Source organism: Acomys minous (genome assembly GCF_964271855.1).
Source record: "Acomys minous genome assembly, chromosome: 8".
Taxonomy (NCBI): domain Eukaryota; kingdom Metazoa; phylum Chordata; class Mammalia; order Rodentia; family Muridae; genus Acomys; species Acomys minous.
In genome coordinates, this window is record NC_140489.1 from 120,890,556 (window position 1) to 120,911,748 (window position 21,193).

A 21,193-nucleotide genomic window follows, 5' to 3' on the forward strand; every position below is an offset into this window, starting at 1 on the left:
ACACATCTCAATACAATGTGAGTGGAAGGTCACCTTTACGTATACTTTGAGTCAGTTTTTTTGTTTTTGTTTTTTGTTAAGGAAATGGAAATTCTTTTGTTCTGGACTGGGGGAGATGGCAGTGGGTAAGAACTATTGCACAGCAAGCCTAAGGAACTGAGTTCAAATCCCCATCATTCATGAAAAAAGCCAGTACTGTGTGGAGCAAAGACAGGAGGATCATTGGGACTCTCTGGTTATCAGCCTAGCTCCTGCCTCAAGGGTATAAGACAGAGAGCAATAGCGTGAGACACTGATACCCTTCTCTGGTGTCTGTGAGTACACCTGCAGATACCACACACACACACACACACACACACACACACACACACACACACACACACACCCCGTACCCACCACACCTACCCACCAAACATACACCACACACACATACATACATATACATACACACATATACACACCACACCACACATACATGCAGAACACACACATACATGCACAACATACATACCATACATACACATCACACCTGGCCACCACACATATCGCACACACATTACACACCACACATACACACACACACAGACACACACCACACCACACCACACCACACCACACTGAAAGAAAGTTGTATTATCCTTACCATTTCATTTTCTCCTTTTTAAGGTCACCTTTACAAAGTCAATGTACCAGTCATGGTGACACAGACTTCTGGAAGAACAGAAATTCTCCAGCACCCATTTCAGCAAGTCGTTCAGCAGCTTGGGCAGCCTTCAATACTGCAGACCGCTGTCCCACCTTTGCACACATGTTCTCTTCAAGCAGCTGCTGAGAAATCCCACAGAATAGAAGCTGTGCTACCGCAGCCTGCCATTCTGCATTCTGCCCCAGTGGACAGGAAGCGCTTAGAAGATGCTGCTGGCGAGAGGCGTGTGGTCCCTGGAAATGAGCGTAAGACTGCGCCCGAGGCTGTGCTGAGGCCGCAGGAGAGCTCTCCATTCCTCAGCCTTCCGGGGGTAGGGTTTCCTCCTCAGGTCGCCCTAACGGAGTCTAGCCTGGAGCCAGTGCTTGGTGTCTCTGCAAACCTGACCCAGAATCTGCACGGTGGTCCTTTCCCCCAGGGCCCTCAGGGCACTCCCCACCACCACATGCTTGACGTGCAGCTCCACGGCCTTAAAGATAGGATGTATGGATGTGACTCCGTACAGCAGCTGAGAAAGATGGAGGAGCCCGGCAGCATCCCTGCTGCAGAGAAGGTAGCATTTTGTGTTCGTCTTGTTGGTATTGGGAAACGGATGGTGGCCTTCGGTTAGAATTTCTAGTTTTCCTTTTGAGGTGTAAGAGTAATCAAAGTTATATAAGCTTTGCTTTTCCCATAGAAAATTGCTTCTTTTTTGTGATGCCATGGCTAGTTTCAAATGTCACTTTGAGTTAGGGGAAGAACTGAGAGGTGAGTATGATAAAAATACATCATAGAAAATTCTTAAAGAATTAATAAAAATAATATATTAAATTTAAAGACAATATTGCATACAATATTGTTTTGTTTATTGTATCCAACATAATATTGTATGCAAAAATGTTGTTTACAACATAAACTCTTACAGCCAACCCCACTTGTCCAGTTTAGTCTTATATGAAAAGCAAAACTTTGTGGTTAGCTAATAGATTAGTGATGCTTCAGCACAGCTCGCAGTCGGCAGCCAGCCAAGGACCACCTGAGCAGACAGTTTCAGAATATTTAAAGTCTCTTTCTCATTTTCCCCCTTCTTCATGGCTTCTTGTCCTCCCCCTTTGCCCCATTTTTTCTTCTCTCTCCTTCCTTTCTCACCCTGTTTTTATGTTGCTTAGATCACGCCTGGGGCCTGGTAGGTGCCAGGCAAGCGCTGGGCTGTACCCTCACCTCTAACACTTGCAAGCTAGGTGGAGGATGAGGTGCAGTGAAGGACTGTATTCAAGCATGCTATAAACTATTGTGAGAGTTTAAATTACTGATGACCGAAAGAAATAACTTGTTTGGTTTGTGAATATTTTAGGTGTTTTGTGACACTTGTTCCAGGCCTTCTAGAAAGTTTGCATTTACTTTTGGTATAAAGAATTAATATTAAAATGTGGGGTTTTCATATTTTTCTCATATTTTCACATAATATATTCAACTTAGGAACTAAATATAAGCAAAACTAAGGAATTATATGGCGTTTGGTTCTGAGGCAGAAGTAACTAAGCTATGCTTTCTCCGTTTAGTAATTGGAGCCATTTTCCTCCTGGGTTTTGTACACTCTTTACAGATTTAAGGAGCAGTGATCAAGGACCAAGTCTGGTCCACTCGTCCTGTACTTTTTTCTGAAAGGAGAAAGTAGCTCAGCTCTGGGGTGGTAGTCATAATAGTTTAGGGCGTCACTCTGAAGGATAAAATTCTAGCTTGACTTTTTCTTTTTGGCCTCCACATGCTGCCTGGAGCATGGTGAGCACACAGTGCGTTAGCTGTTGGTACCTCACCCCTGGCTTCCAGAGACCTGTGTGAAGTGTCTGTCCTTGTCCTTCCTAACCCTGTCCTTGCATTGCCCAGCACATCACTGTGCCCATCACCTTTAAAGATAAGCTATAGTGCTTTCCTGTGTGTACACGGACCTTTGCTTCTCCCCCTGTTTTTTACTCTTCCTTTCATGCCTAATATTTTATTGGGGACACCAGAGGTGAGCGATTCTTTTTAATTTTATAGGATTTTCTTAAAAATTATTACATTTGTTTAACCCCCCCCTTGTGGGGTGTGTGAGTGTGTGTGTGTGTGTGTGTGTGTGTGTGTGTGTGTGTGTGTGTGTGTTACAGTTGTGTAAGCCATGGTGCATGATTGCAGGCCAGAGGACTACTTGATTGAGCCAGTCCTCTCAGCTGGTTGAGGCAGGGTCTCTCCTGTTTCTGTGGCAGGATTGTGTATACCAAGCTGGCTGGCCCACCAGCTTTTAGCAGACAGTTCTGTCTCTCTCTCTCCTGTTGCCATAGGAGTGCTAAGATTGCAGATGCACAGCACTGCCTCTGGCCTTTTATGTGGGTCTCAGGGATCTAATTCAGACCGTTCACAACAGCAGGGTCTTTTAGCTGCTAAGCCTTCTCACTGGCCCTGGACAGTTTCTAAATCTCTCTATACGCTTTGTGTAATAAAGAAAATTCGACATTTTTCATACTTATCAAATATACTAAAATACTCCATGGTGTTAATAGTTTTGATGGTCAGCTTGGTTGGATCACGAGGCATGTAGGAGATGGCGGAAGTACATTTCTGGGTGTGTCTAGGAGAGTGTTTCCAGGGAAAAAGATGTTCGTGCATGTGGCTGGAAATGTCTATAGTCCAGGGCCCAGACAGAATACAGGAGGAAGGAGGAGGAAGCCAAGTAGTGTGAGCACACTTTCTCAGCTTCCTGGCAGCCAAGGTGAGCAGCCTTGCCCACAGCATGCTCCCAGGGTTGTGATGGTCTCCTTCACCTGAGGTCCAAACCAGTGAGCTCAAAGCTCTGAAACCACGAGGCAAAATAAAGCCCCTTGTCTAACTTGTGACAAGAAGTCTGAGTAGCACACTTGACCGATGGGAGTAGCACGGCACAGGGTGTTGTTATCATAACCTGCTACTGTGTAGCCAGTGTCGCCATATTGTGATAGAGCTGGATTAAATTTCTGTTAAGAATAAGAGTTTTGTCCTGCTACTGTGAACAACTGGATTGTATGTAATTTAGGTTGCAGTTTGGGGGTGGGTGGGTATTGAATTATAATTTAGATCTCTTATGCTTTATGCTTGTTACCCTCTATCTTGAAGTTCTGTCTTACCAGGCACTGGAATAATGCAGTTGTTTCTTAAATTGTAATGGTTGGAAGCTGGATTTGGAGACACTTTATCTTAAGGAATCCTGTTTTATTTGTTTATTGTATTACCTAGCCCAAAAGCCATTCCTACTTTAGATGTCTTGGTGAGGTGGAAGACCTTGGCCATTGTGCAGCTGGTTTGCTCGGAGAAGGAAGGCGGAAGGCATGCCGTCACATCGCCTGCAGCAGAGCTGCTGACATTTCCTGTGCTCACACAGGGGTGTGGAAGAACAGGCACTGACATTCCTTTAACATTCAACAGGGTAAAAATACCAGTTGCTTCTGAGGGCAGCTGGTGTCTTGATTTTAATTTCCATTCACACATTGACATCATTAAACACTTCCTATGCTGTGAGCCCTTTAAAATTTCAAGCTGGAAACTGACGTCTTTGTAACAATGTAGAGCTTGTGCTTGGCGGAGCTTGAGACCCTGCATGCCAATGGGGCTTCGGAGGTGCCCTCTGCACAAGACGGGGTTTCTCTCCTTCAGTGGAGAGCCGTGGATCTCAGCATGTGGCCCGCACTGCTGCCAGCCCAAAGGCAGTAATTCCAGAAGAAGTCTTGTCTGCTCACATAAAGCTCAAAGGCTTTCTAGCCAAGGCTTTGAATTTTTTTTTTCCCAACACATGTATCAAAAATGTGGACAAAGTGTTAAATTCTTCTTTCTTCAGGGTTTTTCTAGCTTTCTAAAGGACAGTGCCAAAGCCCCTGTTTAATCTCACGGGAGATGTTTGCTCTTTTCGGGAGGGAAAGAAAGCACCTTCATAACATTTTATCTGGAGGATTTATTATGGGTGTTTGGCTATGTGAAATTCTTTCCCTTTAAAAATTTTATTTAGTTATTTACTTTACATCTCAGTTGTAGCTCCCTTCCTCCCCGTCCCTCCCCCCCCCCTCCCCCCCTCCCTCCCTCCCTCCCTCCCTCCCCCCCTCCCTCCCTTCTTTCCTATTTCCCCATCCCTACTCCTCAGAAAAGGGGAGCTCTGCCCAACTAACCCACCCAAGCACATCCAGTCATGTCAGGACTGAGCACTTACTCTTTCACGGTGGCCCGGCAAGGCAACCTGCCAGGGGAAAGTGATCAAAAAGCTGGCAACAGAGTCCTTTTCAGAGATAGCCCCCCCATTCCTCTTTCTACGGTACCTACAAGAAGACCAAGCTGCCCATTGAGTACATTTCTGTAGGGGGCGAGGTTCCAGTTCATACATGGTCCGTGGTTGGTGCTTCAGTCTCTGCAAGCCTCCCATGGGCCCAGGTTAGTTAGTACTATTCATCTTCTTGTGAAGCTCCTGTTCCCTCCTGGTCCTTCTGTCCTTCCCCCACCTCTTCCACAAGGCTCCCTATGCTCTGCCCAATGTTTGGTCGTGAGTCTCAGCTTTTGTTTCAGTCTGTTGCTGGGTCAAGCCTCTCAGAGGACAGCCATGGCTAGGCTCCCATCTGTAAACATAGCAGAATGTTGTTAGGAGTGTCTGGGGTTGGCTCTCTCTCATGGGATGGGTCTTGGTTTGGGCCAGGCGTTGGTTAGGCATTCCCTCAGTCTCTTCTCTCTCTGCTCTATCTTTATCCCTGCACATATTGTAGGCAAGGTAAATTTTGAGTCAAAGTATTTGTAGGTGGGTTGGTGTTCCCCTTCCTTCACTAGGAGTCCATATGCTTAGAGGATGGCCTCTTCAGACCCCTAGTACTAGGGCTCTCAGCTAGAGTCACCCCAATATCCTCCCAGGAGACTACCCTGTTGTTAGTCTTCCAGCTTGTCTCAGAGTTGCCCCCACCCATGATTTCTCTTCTCTCTGCAAGACTTGTTCTCACCCCCCCATCTGATCTCTACCGCCATTTCCCTCAGCCTTCCTTCTCCTACCTTATTCTCTCTCTTCAACCACGTTTACTGTCTTTTCTATTTCCCCTTCTGAGTGAGATGCACAATCCTCCCTTGGACCCTCCTTGTTACTTAGCTTCTTTGGGTCTGTGAATTGTAGTATGGTTATCCTGTATTCTGGTCCAAATTATTTGGTGTTCTATAAGCTTCTTGTATGTTTATAGGTATCTGTTTCTTTAGGTTTGGGAAGTTTTCTTCTACGATTTTTGTTGAGAATATTTTCTGAGCCTTGGAGCTGGGAGTCTTCTGTTTCTTCCATTCCTATTATTTATTGGCTTGGTCTTTTAATAGTGTCCCAGATTTCTTGGATGTTTTGTGTCAGGAACTTTTTCGATTTAACATTTTCTTTGACTGATGTATTGATTTTTTTCAGTTGTATCTTCTCTCTTCCATCTCTTGTATTCTGTTGGTGATACTTGTGCCAGTAGCTCCTGGGCTCTTCCCTAGGTTTTTCACCTACAGGACTCCCTCAGGCTGTGTTTGCCTTATTGCTTCTATTTTCATTTTCAGATCCTGCGTAATTTTATTCATTTTCTTCTCCCATTTGATTATATTTTCCTGTATTTCTTTAAGGGATTTATTTAATTCCTTCACTTGTTTGATTGTGTTTTCCTGTATCTCTTCGAGGGATTTATTTTCCTCCTTACATGAGTCTGTCATTTTCATAGCACCAGATTTAAGATCATTTTGTTGTGCTTCGGTTGTGTTAGGGTATCCGAGGCTTGCTGAAGTAGGATGGCAATCACAGAGAGCAGCAGCCATCAGAGACTACAAGTTCTTCCTGTATCTCCAGAAACCTGCTACCATCCTGCACCGCTAGCCAGCCTGGTGGTACCTGATGATAGTGGGCCTCTAGGATTGTAGGTAGAGCTGATGGTTCCAGCTGGTAGCAGTCCTCTGGTTTTCCGGGATTGCAGGTGGAAATGAAGTTCAGGAAATGGGGTGCTGGGAGCTGTTGGTCCCTGATTGTTGCCTGGCTCTGCTGCTCCCTGGTGGCTGCTGGTCTCCAGGGCTACCAGCAGTGCATCCATTGTATGAAGGCATGTTGGCTCTCTGGGACAGTTCGTCAATTATAATTATCCTGCATTGGTTTACTTCTGAGCTTTCTTTCCCCTACTGAATACGTTGCCTATTCGCTTTCCTGTGGTACCACTTATCTTTATTGTCGTGGTTTTAAAGGAAGCTGGATATCAGAGAACGAGTCCTTTATATTTGTTCTTTTTCAAAAACTTTAATTCCTCTGTATTTCCATATAAATGTGTTAATGAGCTTGTTAACTCAAAAACAAACATGACGATGAGCAGAATCCAACTGAAACCCCAGCTCCTGGGATTGCTTTTGGGTCGTGTTGACTTTATAGACATGCAAGGAGAGAATTGACAAGCACAGTTCTGTTCAGAGTATCTGTTACTTCATGATTTCAGTCTTGGTAGGTTCTGGGTTTCCAGGGACTTGTCTATCTCATCCGTGTTTCCATTTTCTTTAAAAATGTAGTTTTAGTATTGTGTGTATATCTGTATATGTCTGTGCATTTGACTGCAGATGCCTTTGTGTCTCTGCTTGTTGTTTATTGTCTATTTGATGAACACTAGACTTATCTTGGAAGAGGGAGCTGCAATTGAGGAATTGTCTCCATTGACTTGGGGAATGTATTTGGGGCAGTTTCTTATTGCTAGTTGATGTGTTTGGGTCCAGTCCACTGTGGGTGGTGTCATCCTGAGGCTCGTAAGGAAAGGAGCTGAGCCGGCCAGGGGAAATGAGCCAGTAAGCAACATTTCTCCGTGTGTCCTGTCTGCTCTTACCATGTTTGGGCTCCAGCCCTGCATTCCCTCCCTCAGTGACAGATGTGACTTGGAAGTATAAGCCAAATTAACCTTTCCCTCCTCCAAGCTACTTTTGGTCATGGTGTTGATAATACCTACAGAAAATGAACTAGAAGAAGAGTCTCTTAAGTCCTGTTGATTTTATTGTCAAGTTTATTATTTTGTCATTGATTTTCTATCTCTATACCACTGAAAGTGAGATATCAAAGTCTCTTCTTGCCCTTCTCTGCCTTCCAGTCTTTCAGTGTTTGTTTCATATTATTTGGAGGCTCTGACATTTTTATGTGTATAATTATAATCTTGCTGATGAGATGATCTTTCAGGATTCTGTACTTTTCTTTCTCTCCCTCCTCCCTCCTTTCTTTTTGTAACAGTTTTAACTTTTAAAGTCTGTCTTTTGGAGGGGGCAGGGACATGGCCCCTGTAGCTCACTTAGCAACTGTTCAAGTGCCATCAATTTCTGCCCTTTGGCTTTCAGCCTCTGCAAGCCCTTAGATCTTCAGTTAGGATCAGGCAGGTAGCAGATGCTTGGATCCTGCCCTTTCCAATCCATTCCGCCTGCTGTGTGCTTTGTTTGGGAAATGCTATGATTGGACAGAGTTTGCCTCCACTGATTTAGTCTCCACAAAGGGGGTGCTGAGGTTGCAGGTGCTTTTGTGAAGGGAAGACACATCAGTCAGGTCCTAGAGCCCACCACCAGGACTGATTCGTGGTGAGCTGCTGGAACGGATGGTTCTGAGAGTGTTCCATGAAATTCTGTTGTGAAAAAGACTGACATAGCTCCTCCCTAGGCTCCGGTGTTCTGTCTCTTCTCCACATGGTCTGGACCCTCGTTGTGGTGCCCTGTGCTTCTGACATCCTTCCTAGAGCCAAAAGAGGGGCTGGCTCCTTTCCAAGTCCCAGACTCATGAACTAAATAAACCCTTTTCTTTATAGGTTTCTCAGGCTCAGGTATTTTGTTAGAATAACACAAAATGAATTGATAGAGATAATTGCATCTGTTTATATTTTAGGTTGTTCTTCATGGGAAATGAGTACCTAAATGGTAGCCTGTTCTCTGTGCCTTAAGTTTTCGTTCTTTGATTCTTTCTTTGATACCTTCTTTTCTGTTTAGCTGACATTCTTGTATTAATGCATTTCATCTCCTCATTATTACCACTGTGTGATACTCTGTGGCTGTTCTCTCTCTCTCTCTCTCTCTCTCTCTCTCTCTCTCTCTCTCTCTCTCTCTCTCTCCCTCTCTGAGTGTGTGTTTGTTAGTGTGTGTATGTGAGTGTGTTTGTGTTTGAGTGTGTGTGTGAGCGTGTGTGTGTGTGTGTGTGGCTATTATAGGGATTGCATTTACTATATTCACATGACACTAAGCCCTTTGAATCTGACAACAACAAACTTAGCCACATACAAAAACTTGCTTCTTCATACGATTGCTGTTCTCTACTTTTCCTTATGTCACGGACTGTATTTATATAGACACATAGACATAGATTTACACTTTTATCTCTTAAGTCCTAGAGAAGAATAAAAAAAAAAGTGGAAATAAAATTACGGTCATTCAGGCTTCTGATTTGATGTTGTCAACTTCCCTTTCCTGGACAGTGTCTTACTCTTGTTTTGAGTTACTATCTAGTGTCCTTTGATCTTAACACAAAGGGCTCCTAGGAGAACCCTGGGTGATAAAGTCCTGGTACCTTTTTTCTGGGATGGTTTTACTCCCTCCCTACCCTCCCCACCCCCTTGTTTAAGATGGCAGGTACTCTGTATGCAAGGAGAAGAGGGAGGCAAGGCAGCAGCTATATAAATCACCATAACAGTGGTTTGCATTGGGACAGAGGTTGGAGTCAAACTCATCCCTATTTTAAGCAGTTTAAATACATCATCCCACTGGGTTCTGCCTTTCCTTTGTTCTAGAATAGAAACAGCAAATGTGTTATCAGAGGTAGAAAGCTGCTTTCCTCACTGCTTTAAATGGTATGGGTTTACAATTTCAATTTCTAATTATTTATTGCTACTGTGTAGACATACAATTGATTTTTGTAAAGTGATCTTATATTCTGTCACCTGTTAAAGCCAGCTAATTTTGTATAGTCCTTGGAATTGTTTTATACAGTTAAAACCATTGTGAAAAGAGACAGCTTAATTGATTCTTTGTCAATGTCTTTTTCTGTGCTTTTTTTCTTATTTTACTAAGACTTCTAGTACAGAATTAGAGAGCCAGCAGTTCGCTCTTGTTCCTAAGGGAGAAGCATCCAGTCTTGTCAGCAAGTGCCTTACTGGCCTCAGGCTTCTAGAAAGTGCTCTTTACAAGTGCCCAGAGTAGCTTGGGGAGGAGGTTGGAGAGGGAGGGTGCAGCCTTTAACTCTGATGTTTGAGAGGCCCAGGCAGGGAAGCCATTGACTTTGAGGCCAGCCTGATCTACATAGCTGGTGCTGTATCCTTTTTATCCTTTTAGCAAACCAAAGTTTTTGCATTCTTTCATTTTCTCTTAATATTCTCAATTTTACCATTTTTCTTTAGATGAATGGATATTTTTGATGTTTTAAATATTTTTGTTATCAATTTTGTTTTTCTCTCTATTTATTTTTTTATTTTTTTGCTTTCGTTTCTGATTTAAGACTTTTATAATAATTGAATGCTTTATATTTTCTTCTAGAATGTTTTAGGTATGTAAGTTTTGACTTATTTTCATTGCATTCATTGTTTTATACTAATCTTTGCAATTTATTCTTTTATTCATGGAGATTCATAATTATCTTAATTACTTTTTGTCTAGTTTTAGCTTTTTGTTTTGTTTTTGGCTTTTTGTAGCCTTGGCTGTCCTGGACTCTCTTTATAGATGAGGCTGGTCTCGAACTCACAAAGAACCGCCTACCTCTGCCTCCCGAATGCTGGCATTAAAGGCGTGTGCCACCACCACTGTGCTAAGTTTTAGTTTTTTACACATTTTATATTCTATATTTGAAAAGAATTATTTTGAGCCAGAATGTAGACTGTCTGTGTACATTTCATGTGCACTTAAAAAAAAGAGGCTCTGTTTTATTATTTATAACCACATGTCATGAGTGTTGTATGTGCATGTGAGTACCAGAGCCCACAGAGGCCACAGGTGTGGGGTTCCCCTGGTGTGGGGTCACAGGTACTGGGAATGAGTGCCCTCATATGCTCTTGATAAAAGCTGTTTGGCTGTTTTTGGATAGAACATTCTATACATGTCAGTTAGGTCACTTAGACTGCATGCATTGGTCAGGTCTTCTGTATTGTTAATGAGTAATTACTGTAAATGTTTCTGTTGTTTACTGAGAGCAATTACAATTGTAAATTTATCTCTTTTACTTCCTTTATGTACTTATTTAATTTTTATTGTAGGGAGTGGGCCCAGGGTCTTAGTGCACAATAACCATAGATGACACTGCTGAGCTGCATCTCAGCCCTGTTTTCGATTTACATATTTGTGAAGCTATATTATTATTATCAGGTGAGGCATAAACCTTAGGATTGTTGTTTTCTTCTTGAACTGACCCTTTTAGTGTCGATGATATTCTATGTGTCGGTGTGACATTCCATATTTCAAGACAAAGGCCATTATTTTCATTTTACCTTGACTAGTGTTTGCACAGTACGTGTCCTCTCTTCTTATTTAGATATTTTACAATTATTTTGTGTGTGTGTGATGTTAGTGGGTATGTGTCACGGTGCATGTGTGTGGGGTCAGAGGACAGCGTGGAGGAGTAGATTCCTTCCTTCTCCTATGCAGGTCCCAGGATCAAACACAGTTCCTTAGGGTTTGCAAGGGTTTTTGTTTCCTCCGCTGAGGGGATGTGATGAGAGCTGTACCCAAGCTGTGTGAGTACATGCTGTGCGCTGAACCCGGAGTAGTTCCATCTCCGCTCTATCCCTAGGCCTGAGCCTGGAAGATTCCAGCCTCCATGCAACCTAACCGTCTGCAAAGCCAGACGCTGAAGGCTTCAGCTTCAGCCTCCATCTGCTAACCTGGGCCTAGAAGGTTTTAGCTTCCAAGACTTAGTGACAAATAAACTCATCCTTTCTGAACTCTTCCTGGCTGGTTCAGCTCAGCCATTCTGGCCTAAACTCCTCTCCAAGCTGGACTGATGGAATCTGGCTTCTCTCTCAGCTTCTGACTGGATTGCTCTGCTTGGCCTCAAACTAACACTGACAATATGTTCTAATCTTCTGGCTCTTTCTCATTTTCTGGCTCTTTCTCTCTCCATTCTGTCTCTGTAAAACTGTCCTGGTAAAACTGCTATGCATGCGTACACACACACATGCGCGCACACACACAGAGACACACATACACAGGCACACACACACAGACACACACACACACACACACACACATACACAGGCACACACACACACTCTACTCCTGTTGCTCTTACTACCACTGCTACTTCTCTCTCCCTGTGCTCCTGCTCTTTTGTTGTTGTTGTTTTGAGACAGGGTTTCTCTGTGTAGCCTTGGCTGTCCTGGACTTGCTTTGTAGACCAGACTGGCCTCGAACTCACAGAGATCCGCCTGCCTCTGCCTCCCGAGTGCTGGGATTAAAGATGTGTGCCACCACGCCCGGCCGAAGTAGCCTCTCTTTCCTGTGTTGTTGTTGTGAGTGTTGGGCGTGTCTTATCTCTGACTCATTCTGTCACACCCTCATCTGGTTCCTCACTTTGCCCCACACTGAGATGTCACTGTAGGTGTACTCTTTCTCTACTTCATTTGGGTTCTTATGCCTCTGTCTCCCTTTCAACCCCTCCACACTAGGTAGGAGAGAAAGAAGGTTAGAGGGACAGGGATGTAGACCTCTTAAGACTGAGGTCCTGGGGGCAACTCCAGTCTTCATAGTCAGTGTATCTAGCAGTCAGCAAACAGCAAACACAGCAACAGAACGAACCAGCAGCCGCCTCCTTCCTCCTCGGACTCCTTTTCTCTCAGTGCTCCGGCATTTATATCCTCTCAGAGTCTTCAGAATTAAACTGTCTGCAGCTGGCAAAGATCACACCCCTCTCTGAGCCTGCACGAAGCAATCATAGCTAACAGCTACGAACAAACTTAAAGCAGCCCGTCTCCCGCACTTGGGATTAAAACAAAAAACATATTTATATAACGTAACTTGAGTTTTTAGAGAAACCAAACTTTCCACTATGTGTTACTTTCACACATGGCTGTTTCCTTCTATAAACTAACCTTACTTTCATTGTTTGGGATTAAAGGTGTGTATTAAGGGCATATCTGTATTCCATCCAGATCGCACTGTAATGCAGGGTATATCTGCATTTCACATAGACCCAGAAAGTCTTCAGATGTTATCCCTTGTCAGAGCAGCTATGTTACTGGATTAAAATTCCTCTACAAGGCTTGTTGCAGGTCTTTTTACCCACAGCACCATCTCACCAGCCCTTACCATAGATACCTTATAGTGATCTGGTTATATTTAAAGTGATTTTTTTTTTACTTTCTTTCACCTCCTTTAAAAAAAATATTTATTTTCATGTATATGAGTGCTCTATCTGCATCTCCACCTGCATTCCAGAGGAGGGCATCAGATTCCAGTATAGATGGTCGTGAGCCACCATGTGGTTGCTGGGAATTGAGCTCAGTACCTCTGGAAGAACAGACAGTGCTCTTAATCACTGAGCCATTTCCCCAGCTCCCTAAAAGTGGTTTCTTATAGACAGGATACTACTGGGTCTTGATAACTTGGTCCAGCCTTATGGCTTTGTACTGGTGTGTTTAGACCACTTATATCTGGCATAGTTATTAAACAACTCATAGGTTGTTTCTGTGTTCTTTTTTTTCCCTTTCCTACATACTTTTGATTCTTCCTTTGTCTATATTGCATGTACTGATGGCTCCTCTAGATGTAATTTTTACTCTGATATTTTCTATTTTTAGAATTTCTGTTTGCCTTGTATTTTTCATGTCTGAGAAAATTTCCATGCTACAACCATGCTTCTGTTGCCCACATTTTCCACTGGCTTGTCTAACATAAATAATAATCTGATTCTCACATCTAAGTCTGATTCTCTGCTTGGCTTCTTGCCTATACAGTTGTCCTTGCTTGTCTTTTTCTTTTTTTCTTCTTTTAATTTTTGATTGGTGATCAAGCATCTTGTATAGAAAAGGAGAGTTGAGCACATAGAATTTACATTTGGGGATGTATTTGTATTTTCCACAAATCCACAGGCTGTTTGTCGTTCAGTGTCCTGGACTCCAGGATAGACTTTTTAAAGGAATCAAACAAAGCTGTGCTGTGATTATTCGGCTTCTGCTCTTCAACAGTGTGGCAGTGGTCGTTTTTAGCATTGACATCATAAGTGACAATGGCTGTTCCTTTTGTATATGAGTACATCTTGTTTATAATTTAGATTTATTTATATTTCAGTCACACCATAGCCATTCATAGCCATTTACTCCTGCATAGATGATGCACCTTCATTCCATTTGGGAGGGACATCTGTTTCCAAAATTGTGAAACTTAATTGCATGTAAATTAATTATTTATATGTTTATTAATGTTAAATCTTCCATGTGAGATGTTTTAAAAGAGTACTTTGTGAGGATTCATTGTAGAGAATATTTACATGACCATGCATCCCAGAACTACAACTGTCCACTCAAGAAGAGTTGAGTATTTCCTGTGCTAAAGTAATATATTTTTTAAATTTATTTTTTAATTAATTTATTCTTGTTACATCTCAATGGTTATCCCATCCCTTGTATCCTCCCATTCTTCCCTCCCTCCCATTTTCCCCTTAGTCCCCTCCCCTATGACTGTTCCTGAGGGGGATTACCTCCCCCTGTATATGTTCATAGGGTATCAAGTCTCCTCTTGGTAACCTGCTGTCCTTCCTCTGAGTGCCACCAGGCCTCCCCCTCCAGGGGACATGGTAAAATATGAGGCACCAGAGTACGTGAGAAAGTCATATCCCACTCTCCACTCAACTGTGGAGAATGTTCTGCCCATTGGCTAGATCTGGGTAGGGGTTTAAGGTTTACTGCCTGTATTGTCCTTGGCTGGTGTCTTAGTCTGAGTGGGACCCCTGTGCCCAAATCTGCCTATCATAATGTTCTTAAAGTAATATCTTAATTGATGATTAAGATGTATAATTGTGTTGCCTGCACATCACAAACACAAGAGTACAGAGAAAGTATATCCTTTTAAACCATAATAAAGCTGCGTGCGGCCTGTTGGAAGTCTTACCAGCTTCAGTGACCTGAAAGATTGCCGCAGTTTTTCAGGCTGTTGTGTGGAGAAGGCGCTTTGAGATCTGACAGCTGTCCTTTCTGTGCCTTGATCTGCACTGTGCACCTCACCAGATGACGTGTGTCCACCTGTCCCTGAGCTTCCCAAACAGCCAGCCTGTGTGTGCGCGGCTACCTTACAGCCCCTGGAGCTCATCACCGAGGTATCCTGTTTGAGACTGTGGCCTGCTGCAGCTCACAGGATCACCCCGCCTTAGCCCCCAGAGTGCTGAGACTAGAGCCATACAGCACCAGATCTGGACTTTTAAATTACTTTTAAAATTATTTTTATTTATTTTTAGTCATTAAAATAAGTTATTAAATCCACAGAAAATCATTTTAATGAGAAGAAGAATAAACATTTGTGTTAATCATCTCCACAAAAGAGACAATTTTTGAAAAATCACTTATCATTTGCAGCTCTGCTCATACCAGGCATAAGTCTCTTATAAACATGTTACATATCTAAAGACCTTGGCCGAATGCATTAATCTGTAGTTTAGTTTAATTTCACCAATACTAGTACAGGTTTTAAAAATATCTTTTAAACCATGTTCACAATGCATATTCTCTTTTCATGTGCCAAACTGATTAGTTTCTTAAGGGGCGATTTTGTCAAAAAGGATGAGAATTCTGCTGTAAATGATGGTTATATAAAGTAGCTCTTCTTGCTAAGAAGCTTGAAGATAGGGGGAGCTCTAGATTCCCAAACTTGGAGTTTTGGGGGGCCCTACCTCACCTATGGCAGACTTGAAGCTCTAAGAACCTATAGCTGTCAACCCACTCCCCTCCGGCTTCCCCCCCACCCCCATGATAGAGAAATGGGAAGGCATATGCTGCACAGAGGTGAACTCTTTGTAATCAAACTTGGGCTTTAATTCTATCTCACTCTTTGCTGCCTTTGTCCTCTTGTAAGCCACGGTGTCTTATCTCAGTATGTTGCAATTAGATTTAAATTAGAAAAACACAAACAAAATATTTACCAAATGCTTGTAAGCTCTGTCTAAGAAAGACCATGCTAAAAGTAAGTTGTCTATATAGCCAGGGATAAGAATAAAATTTACTTCTGACATCACTATCCATTTCCAGAAGGCTTTCATTATCTTAAATGAACACTAGCACCACATTTAAACAGCAAATGATTCCTGTAGTGGTTTGATGAAAATGGGCCCCCTAGGCCATTTAGAGAGTGACACTATTAGGAGGTGTGGCCTTGCTGGGGTAAGTGTGGCTTTGTTGGAGGGAGTGTGTCACTGGGGGTGGGCTTTGAGGTCTCAGATGCTCCAGCCAGGCCCAGTGACTTACTTGCTGCCTGTTGATCTGAGTGTAGAACTCTGGCTCCCTCTCCAGCACCATGTCTGCCTGCATGCTGCCATGCTTCTCACCTGAGGATAATGGACTAAATCTCTGAGCTCGAAGCCAGCCCCCACAAATGCTTTCTCTAAGAGTTGCTATGGTCATGGTGTCTCTTGACAACATCAGAAGCCCTAACTGAGGCAGTGTCCACCACCCCTCTCTTCCTCTTAGGCTTGGCAGTCTTTGCTTTACTTTTATATTGTATATGTGCACATGTCTACAGTAGGCACCTGGGTTAAGGGAGACACTCTAAGCTGTTCTGTATTGGCACTGTTGACACATGTAGTCCTCTGGAATTTGCATTCATTTCATGAGTATGCCATTGTCTTTTCTATGTCATTCAGTTGCCATTGTAGTCAAGTGTAATAGTTAAGATTCAGCAGGTACGTGCTATCCAAATGCGTATATAAAAGCTAGTAAATACATGAAAGCAGTGAGCTCATTTGGTGTTGGTGCTCGATAGTGTGTTTACTTGCTTACAAATGCTAACGATATCCTAGAATTCCAGGCTTAGAGATTGGTCTTAGAAGACAGAGATAAGTTTAAATGGCCACTTTTGTGGTACTTGCCAGTCATTTAAAAGCCAGATTCAGTGGGTTTTTTTTTGTTTTTGAGACAGGGTTTCTCTGTGTAACCTTGGCTGTCCTCGAATTCACTTTGTAGACCAAGCTGGCCTCGAACTCACAGAGATCCACCTGCCTCTGCCTCCCGAGTCCTGGGATTAAAGGTGTGTGCCATCACGCCCGTCTGAATTCAGTGTTTTAATGTTGTGTTTGCCTTGAAGAACTTAATTGTGCCTCTTCTCTTTGCAGAGCTCTGCTTCTGAGATGGACCTGAATATTCAGGTAACTGATGATGATATCAATGAAATAATTCAAATAGATGGAACTGGCGATAACTCTTCAACGGAAGAAGTGGGGAGTATAAGAGACGTGGATGAGAACGAATTCCCAGGGATCGTCGATGCAGGCGACCTCAAGGTGCTCGAGGAGGAAGCCGATAGCGTGTCAAATGAAGATTCAACTGCAAACAGCAGTGACACGGAGGACCGCCACGTAGACATCATAGAGGAGGTGAGGGGACCTTCTGAGCTGAGGCTTGGCTTATTGACCGGCAGGATTTGTGCTTCCATGTACTTTACAACCGAATGCGATTCTAATTAAGATCGGCTATGTCTTTAATCTTTTAAAATCAGAGCTATTCATATGCAGAGCCTTAACATTTCACACGAAAACTATATCTTAAACTGGTCTTAAGTGGTTAGGAGTTGGATTTGTATTTGTTGCTTTGAAGTAGACATAGTAGGACGCTTGGGAGATGCAGTCTCTGTCTTTTTTTCTAGTAAATGTGCCGAGGTTTGAGTAGAATGTGGAAATTAAGTTTGTGAGGGCTGTTGGCTCTCACGTGTGGCTGCCTTCATGTATCGGCCTATGGTAATGTCTTATTTTAGTTACCGCCTTTAACAGCCCTGGTATCCTGTAGGTCTCATTGGACTTGTCATTTCATAGATGAGAAAACAGATACAGGGAAGTTGGGTAATTTGCCCAAGGTCAGGCATGTAATTATGAAGTGGTCAATCTGGAATTCAAAGCCAGGTGACTTGGCTTTAAAGCAGAAATACTATTCTGTCTCTTCTGGTTCCTTTACTTCTATGTCTCTCTATCTTTAAAAACCACTGAAGCATCATGAAATCCTTTAATGTGATCATCTTTCATCTTTAGGATCCTCTAAATTCTGGAGATGATGTCAGTGAGCAGGATGTGCCAGACCTGTTTGACACAGATAATGTAATTGTCTGTCAGTATGATAAGGTACCGCACTCACCTCTTGGACTTTGGGTTTATTAATTGAACTTAGACTGAAAAGTATATAAAATAGTGCGAAATATGATGGTGAGTTCCAGTTCGCAGTCAAGGGACTCATGGAACAGCTGTTCAATTCTGTAAGGGATTTCTGTGTGTATGTGTGCATTGTGTGCACGTGTGTGGGTACACATATGTGTGGGTTCACATGTGTGTGAGTTCACATGTATGTGGGTTCACTTATGTGCACATGTGTGTGGGTTCACATGTGTGTGGGTTTGCATGTGTGTGGGTTCGCATGTGTGTGGGTGCACATGTGTGTGGGTTCACGTGTGTGAGTTCACATGTATGTGGGTGTGCATGTGTGTGAGTTCACATGTGTGTGGGTGTGTGTGGGTGTGAGTTGGCATGTGTGTGCGTATACATGTTTGTGAGTTGGCATGTGTATGGGTTCACTTATGTGCGCATGTGTGTGGGTTCGCTTATGTGTGCATATGTGTAGGTGTGCATGTGTGTGGGTACACATGTATATGGGTGTGCATGGAGGCCAGAGAATAACCTCTGCTGGCATTCCTTAGGTGCTGTCTATCTTGCTTTTACAGACAGGGTTTTTGTTTTTTTTTTTTGACCTGGAGCTAACTAAATGGGCTAGGCTGGCTGGCCACCAAGTCCCAGTGAGCTGCAGTGCTGGCTTCCCTAGTTCTGGGGTGACAAGTATGCCCCTCTGTGCCCAGCTTCTTTTAATGTGGATCTGGGTCTCAACACAGGTCCTCATGTTTGTGTGGCAAGCACTTTACCTATTGAGCCATCCCTACAGCCTAGTTCTGTGAGGTTTTGGGGGTGTGCTTTGGGTCTACCACTGTGTGCTGTGTGGGATAGTGACACTTGAAAGTGATCATTAAGGGTCTCCCCCTCCCCCCGTGGTTCTGGGGATTGAACCTAGGATACATAACATGCTAGCCTAGTGCTCTACACTAAGCTGTTAGGCCGCTCCTCAGCCCCTATTAGGCTATGTCCCCAGCCCCCATTAGGCTATGTCCCCAACCCCCATTAGGCTATGTCCCCAGCCCCCATTAGGCTATGTCCCCAGCCCCCATTAGGCTATGTCCCCAACCCCCATTAGGCTATGTCCCCAGCCCCCATTAGGCTATGTCCCCAGCCCACATTAGGCTATGTCCCCAGCCTCCATTAGGCTATGTCCCCAGCCCCCATTAGGCTATGTCCCCAGCCCCCATTAGGCTATGTCCCCAGCCTCCATTAGGCTATGTCCCCAGCCCACATTAGGCTATGTCCCCAGCCCACATTAGGCTATGTCCCCAGCCCCCATTAGGCTACGTCCCCAACCCCCATTAGGCTATGTCCCCAGCCCCGATTAGACTATGTCCCCAACCCCCATTAGGCTACGTCCCCAACCCCCATTAGGCTATGTCCCCAGCCCACATTAGGCTATGTCCCCAGCCCCCATTAGGCTATGTCCCCAACCCCCATTAGGCTATGTCCCCAGCCCCCATTAGGCTATGTCCCCAGCCCCCATTAGGCTATGTCCCCAGCCCCCATTAGGCTATGTCCCCAACCCCCATTAGGCTATGTCCCCAACCCCCATTAGGCTATGTCCCCAGCCCACATTAGGCTATGTCCCCAGCCCCCATTAGGCTATGTCCCCAGCCTCCATTAGGCTATGTCCCCAGCCCACATTAGACTATGTCCCCAGCCCACATTAGGCTATGTCCCCAGCCCCCATTAGACTATGTCCCCAACCCCCATTAGGCTATGTCCCCAGCCCCCATTAGGCTATGTCCCCAACCCCCATTAGGCTATGTCCCCAACCCCCATTAGGCTATGTCCCCAGCCCCCATTAGGCTATGTCCCCAACCCCCATTAGGCTATGTCCCCAGCCCCCATTAGGCTATGTCCCCAGCCCCCATTAGGCTATGTCCCCAGCCCCCATTAGGCTATGTCCCCAACCCCCATTAGGCTATGTCCCCAGCCCCCATTAGGCTATGTCCCCAACCCCCATTAGGCTATGTCCCCAGCCCCCATTAGGCTATGTCCCCAGCCCCCATTAGACTATGTCCCCAGCCCCCATTAGGCTATGTCCCCAACCCCCATTAGGCTATGTCCCCAACCCCCATTAGGCTATGTCCCCAGCCCCCATTAGGCTATGTCCCCAGCCCCCATTAGGCTATGTCCCCAACCCCCATTAGGCTATGTCCCCAACCCCCATTAGGCTATGTCCCCAACCCCCATTAGGCTATGTCCCCAACCCCCATTAGGCTATGTCCCCAGCCTCCATTAGGCTATGTCCCCAGCCCCCATTAGGCTATGTCCCCAGCCCCCATTAGGCTATGTCCCCAGCCCCCATTAGGCTATGTCCCCAGCCCCCATTAGGCTACGCCCCTGGTCCCTAAATGATAATCTTATCATAAGGAGGAGACAGTCTTATCAAACTCAGTATTTCTTACAGAAGAAAAAAATGACACATGATAAAATAGCAGGCAAGTCAGATATGAGAAGAGCATGGCAGGTAAAGCAAATGCTGGCGTCACATGAACCAAACTGTAAGCTATGTGGCAGACAGCAAGGCCTAAACTAGCAAGGAGTGGAGGTTGTATGAAACACATAAAGCAGATTCTATAAGGGGCTTGAGTAGAGCACAGGCTTGGGTCTACGTGGCTGTGGAGCTGGTCACTGCTCTACGATACAGAGAGATGGTTCCCACTGTGTGGGGATGACTGATGTGTCTCCAGGACTGAAACCAGTCTTAGAGGAACTCAAATGTTTGCTAAAGAGTAAATACACTATCTTACATTTAGGGTCAGCACCATTCCATTTGCTATTTTAAAGACTATAAATGATCCTTTAGCTTATGGACGTAGTTCAGAGGTTTAGCGTATCTTTCTCTCCCCAGATTCACCGGAGCAAGAACAAATGGAAATTCTTCTTGAAAGATGGTGTTATGTGCTTTGGAGGGAGAGACTATGTGTTTGCCAAAGCCATTGGTGAGGCCGAGTGGTAGGCAGCAGGAGCTCGGAACGTCAGCTCTGTGAGCCTATGTGGGACTAGTATATTGAATGTTTATCCTATATGTAGCCCACCAAAGAGTTGATTAACATTTTTGTTCACTATATGGAATTGAATAAAATTATAGTTCAAATGCAGATGCAAATATACAGCCTTACATTTATTTTTTTCCGTCTTAGCTGGCATCCACTGTATTATCCCTCTCA

General features: G+C 44.2%; 1 protein-coding gene across 2 annotated transcripts in view; it reads left to right on the forward strand.

Annotated features, from left to right (window-relative positions):
- Positions 1–21,137, forward strand: part of GTF2A1L (general transcription factor IIA subunit 1 like) — a 47,315-nt gene extending 26,178 nt beyond the window's left edge. For both annotated transcript variants that reach the window (XM_084791923.1, XM_084791924.1), the window contains 4 exons: positions 667–1,256; positions 16,977–17,237; positions 17,886–17,975; positions 20,875–21,137. In XM_084791923.1, the coding sequence (XP_084648049.1) occupies positions 667–1,256; positions 16,977–17,237; positions 17,886–17,975; positions 20,875–20,982 (1,049 nt within the window). In that variant the 3' untranslated portion in view covers positions 20,983–21,137. The remainder of the gene's footprint in view (positions 1–666; positions 1,257–16,976; positions 17,238–17,885; positions 17,976–20,874) is intronic.
- Positions 21,138–21,193: the final 56 nt, after the last annotated feature.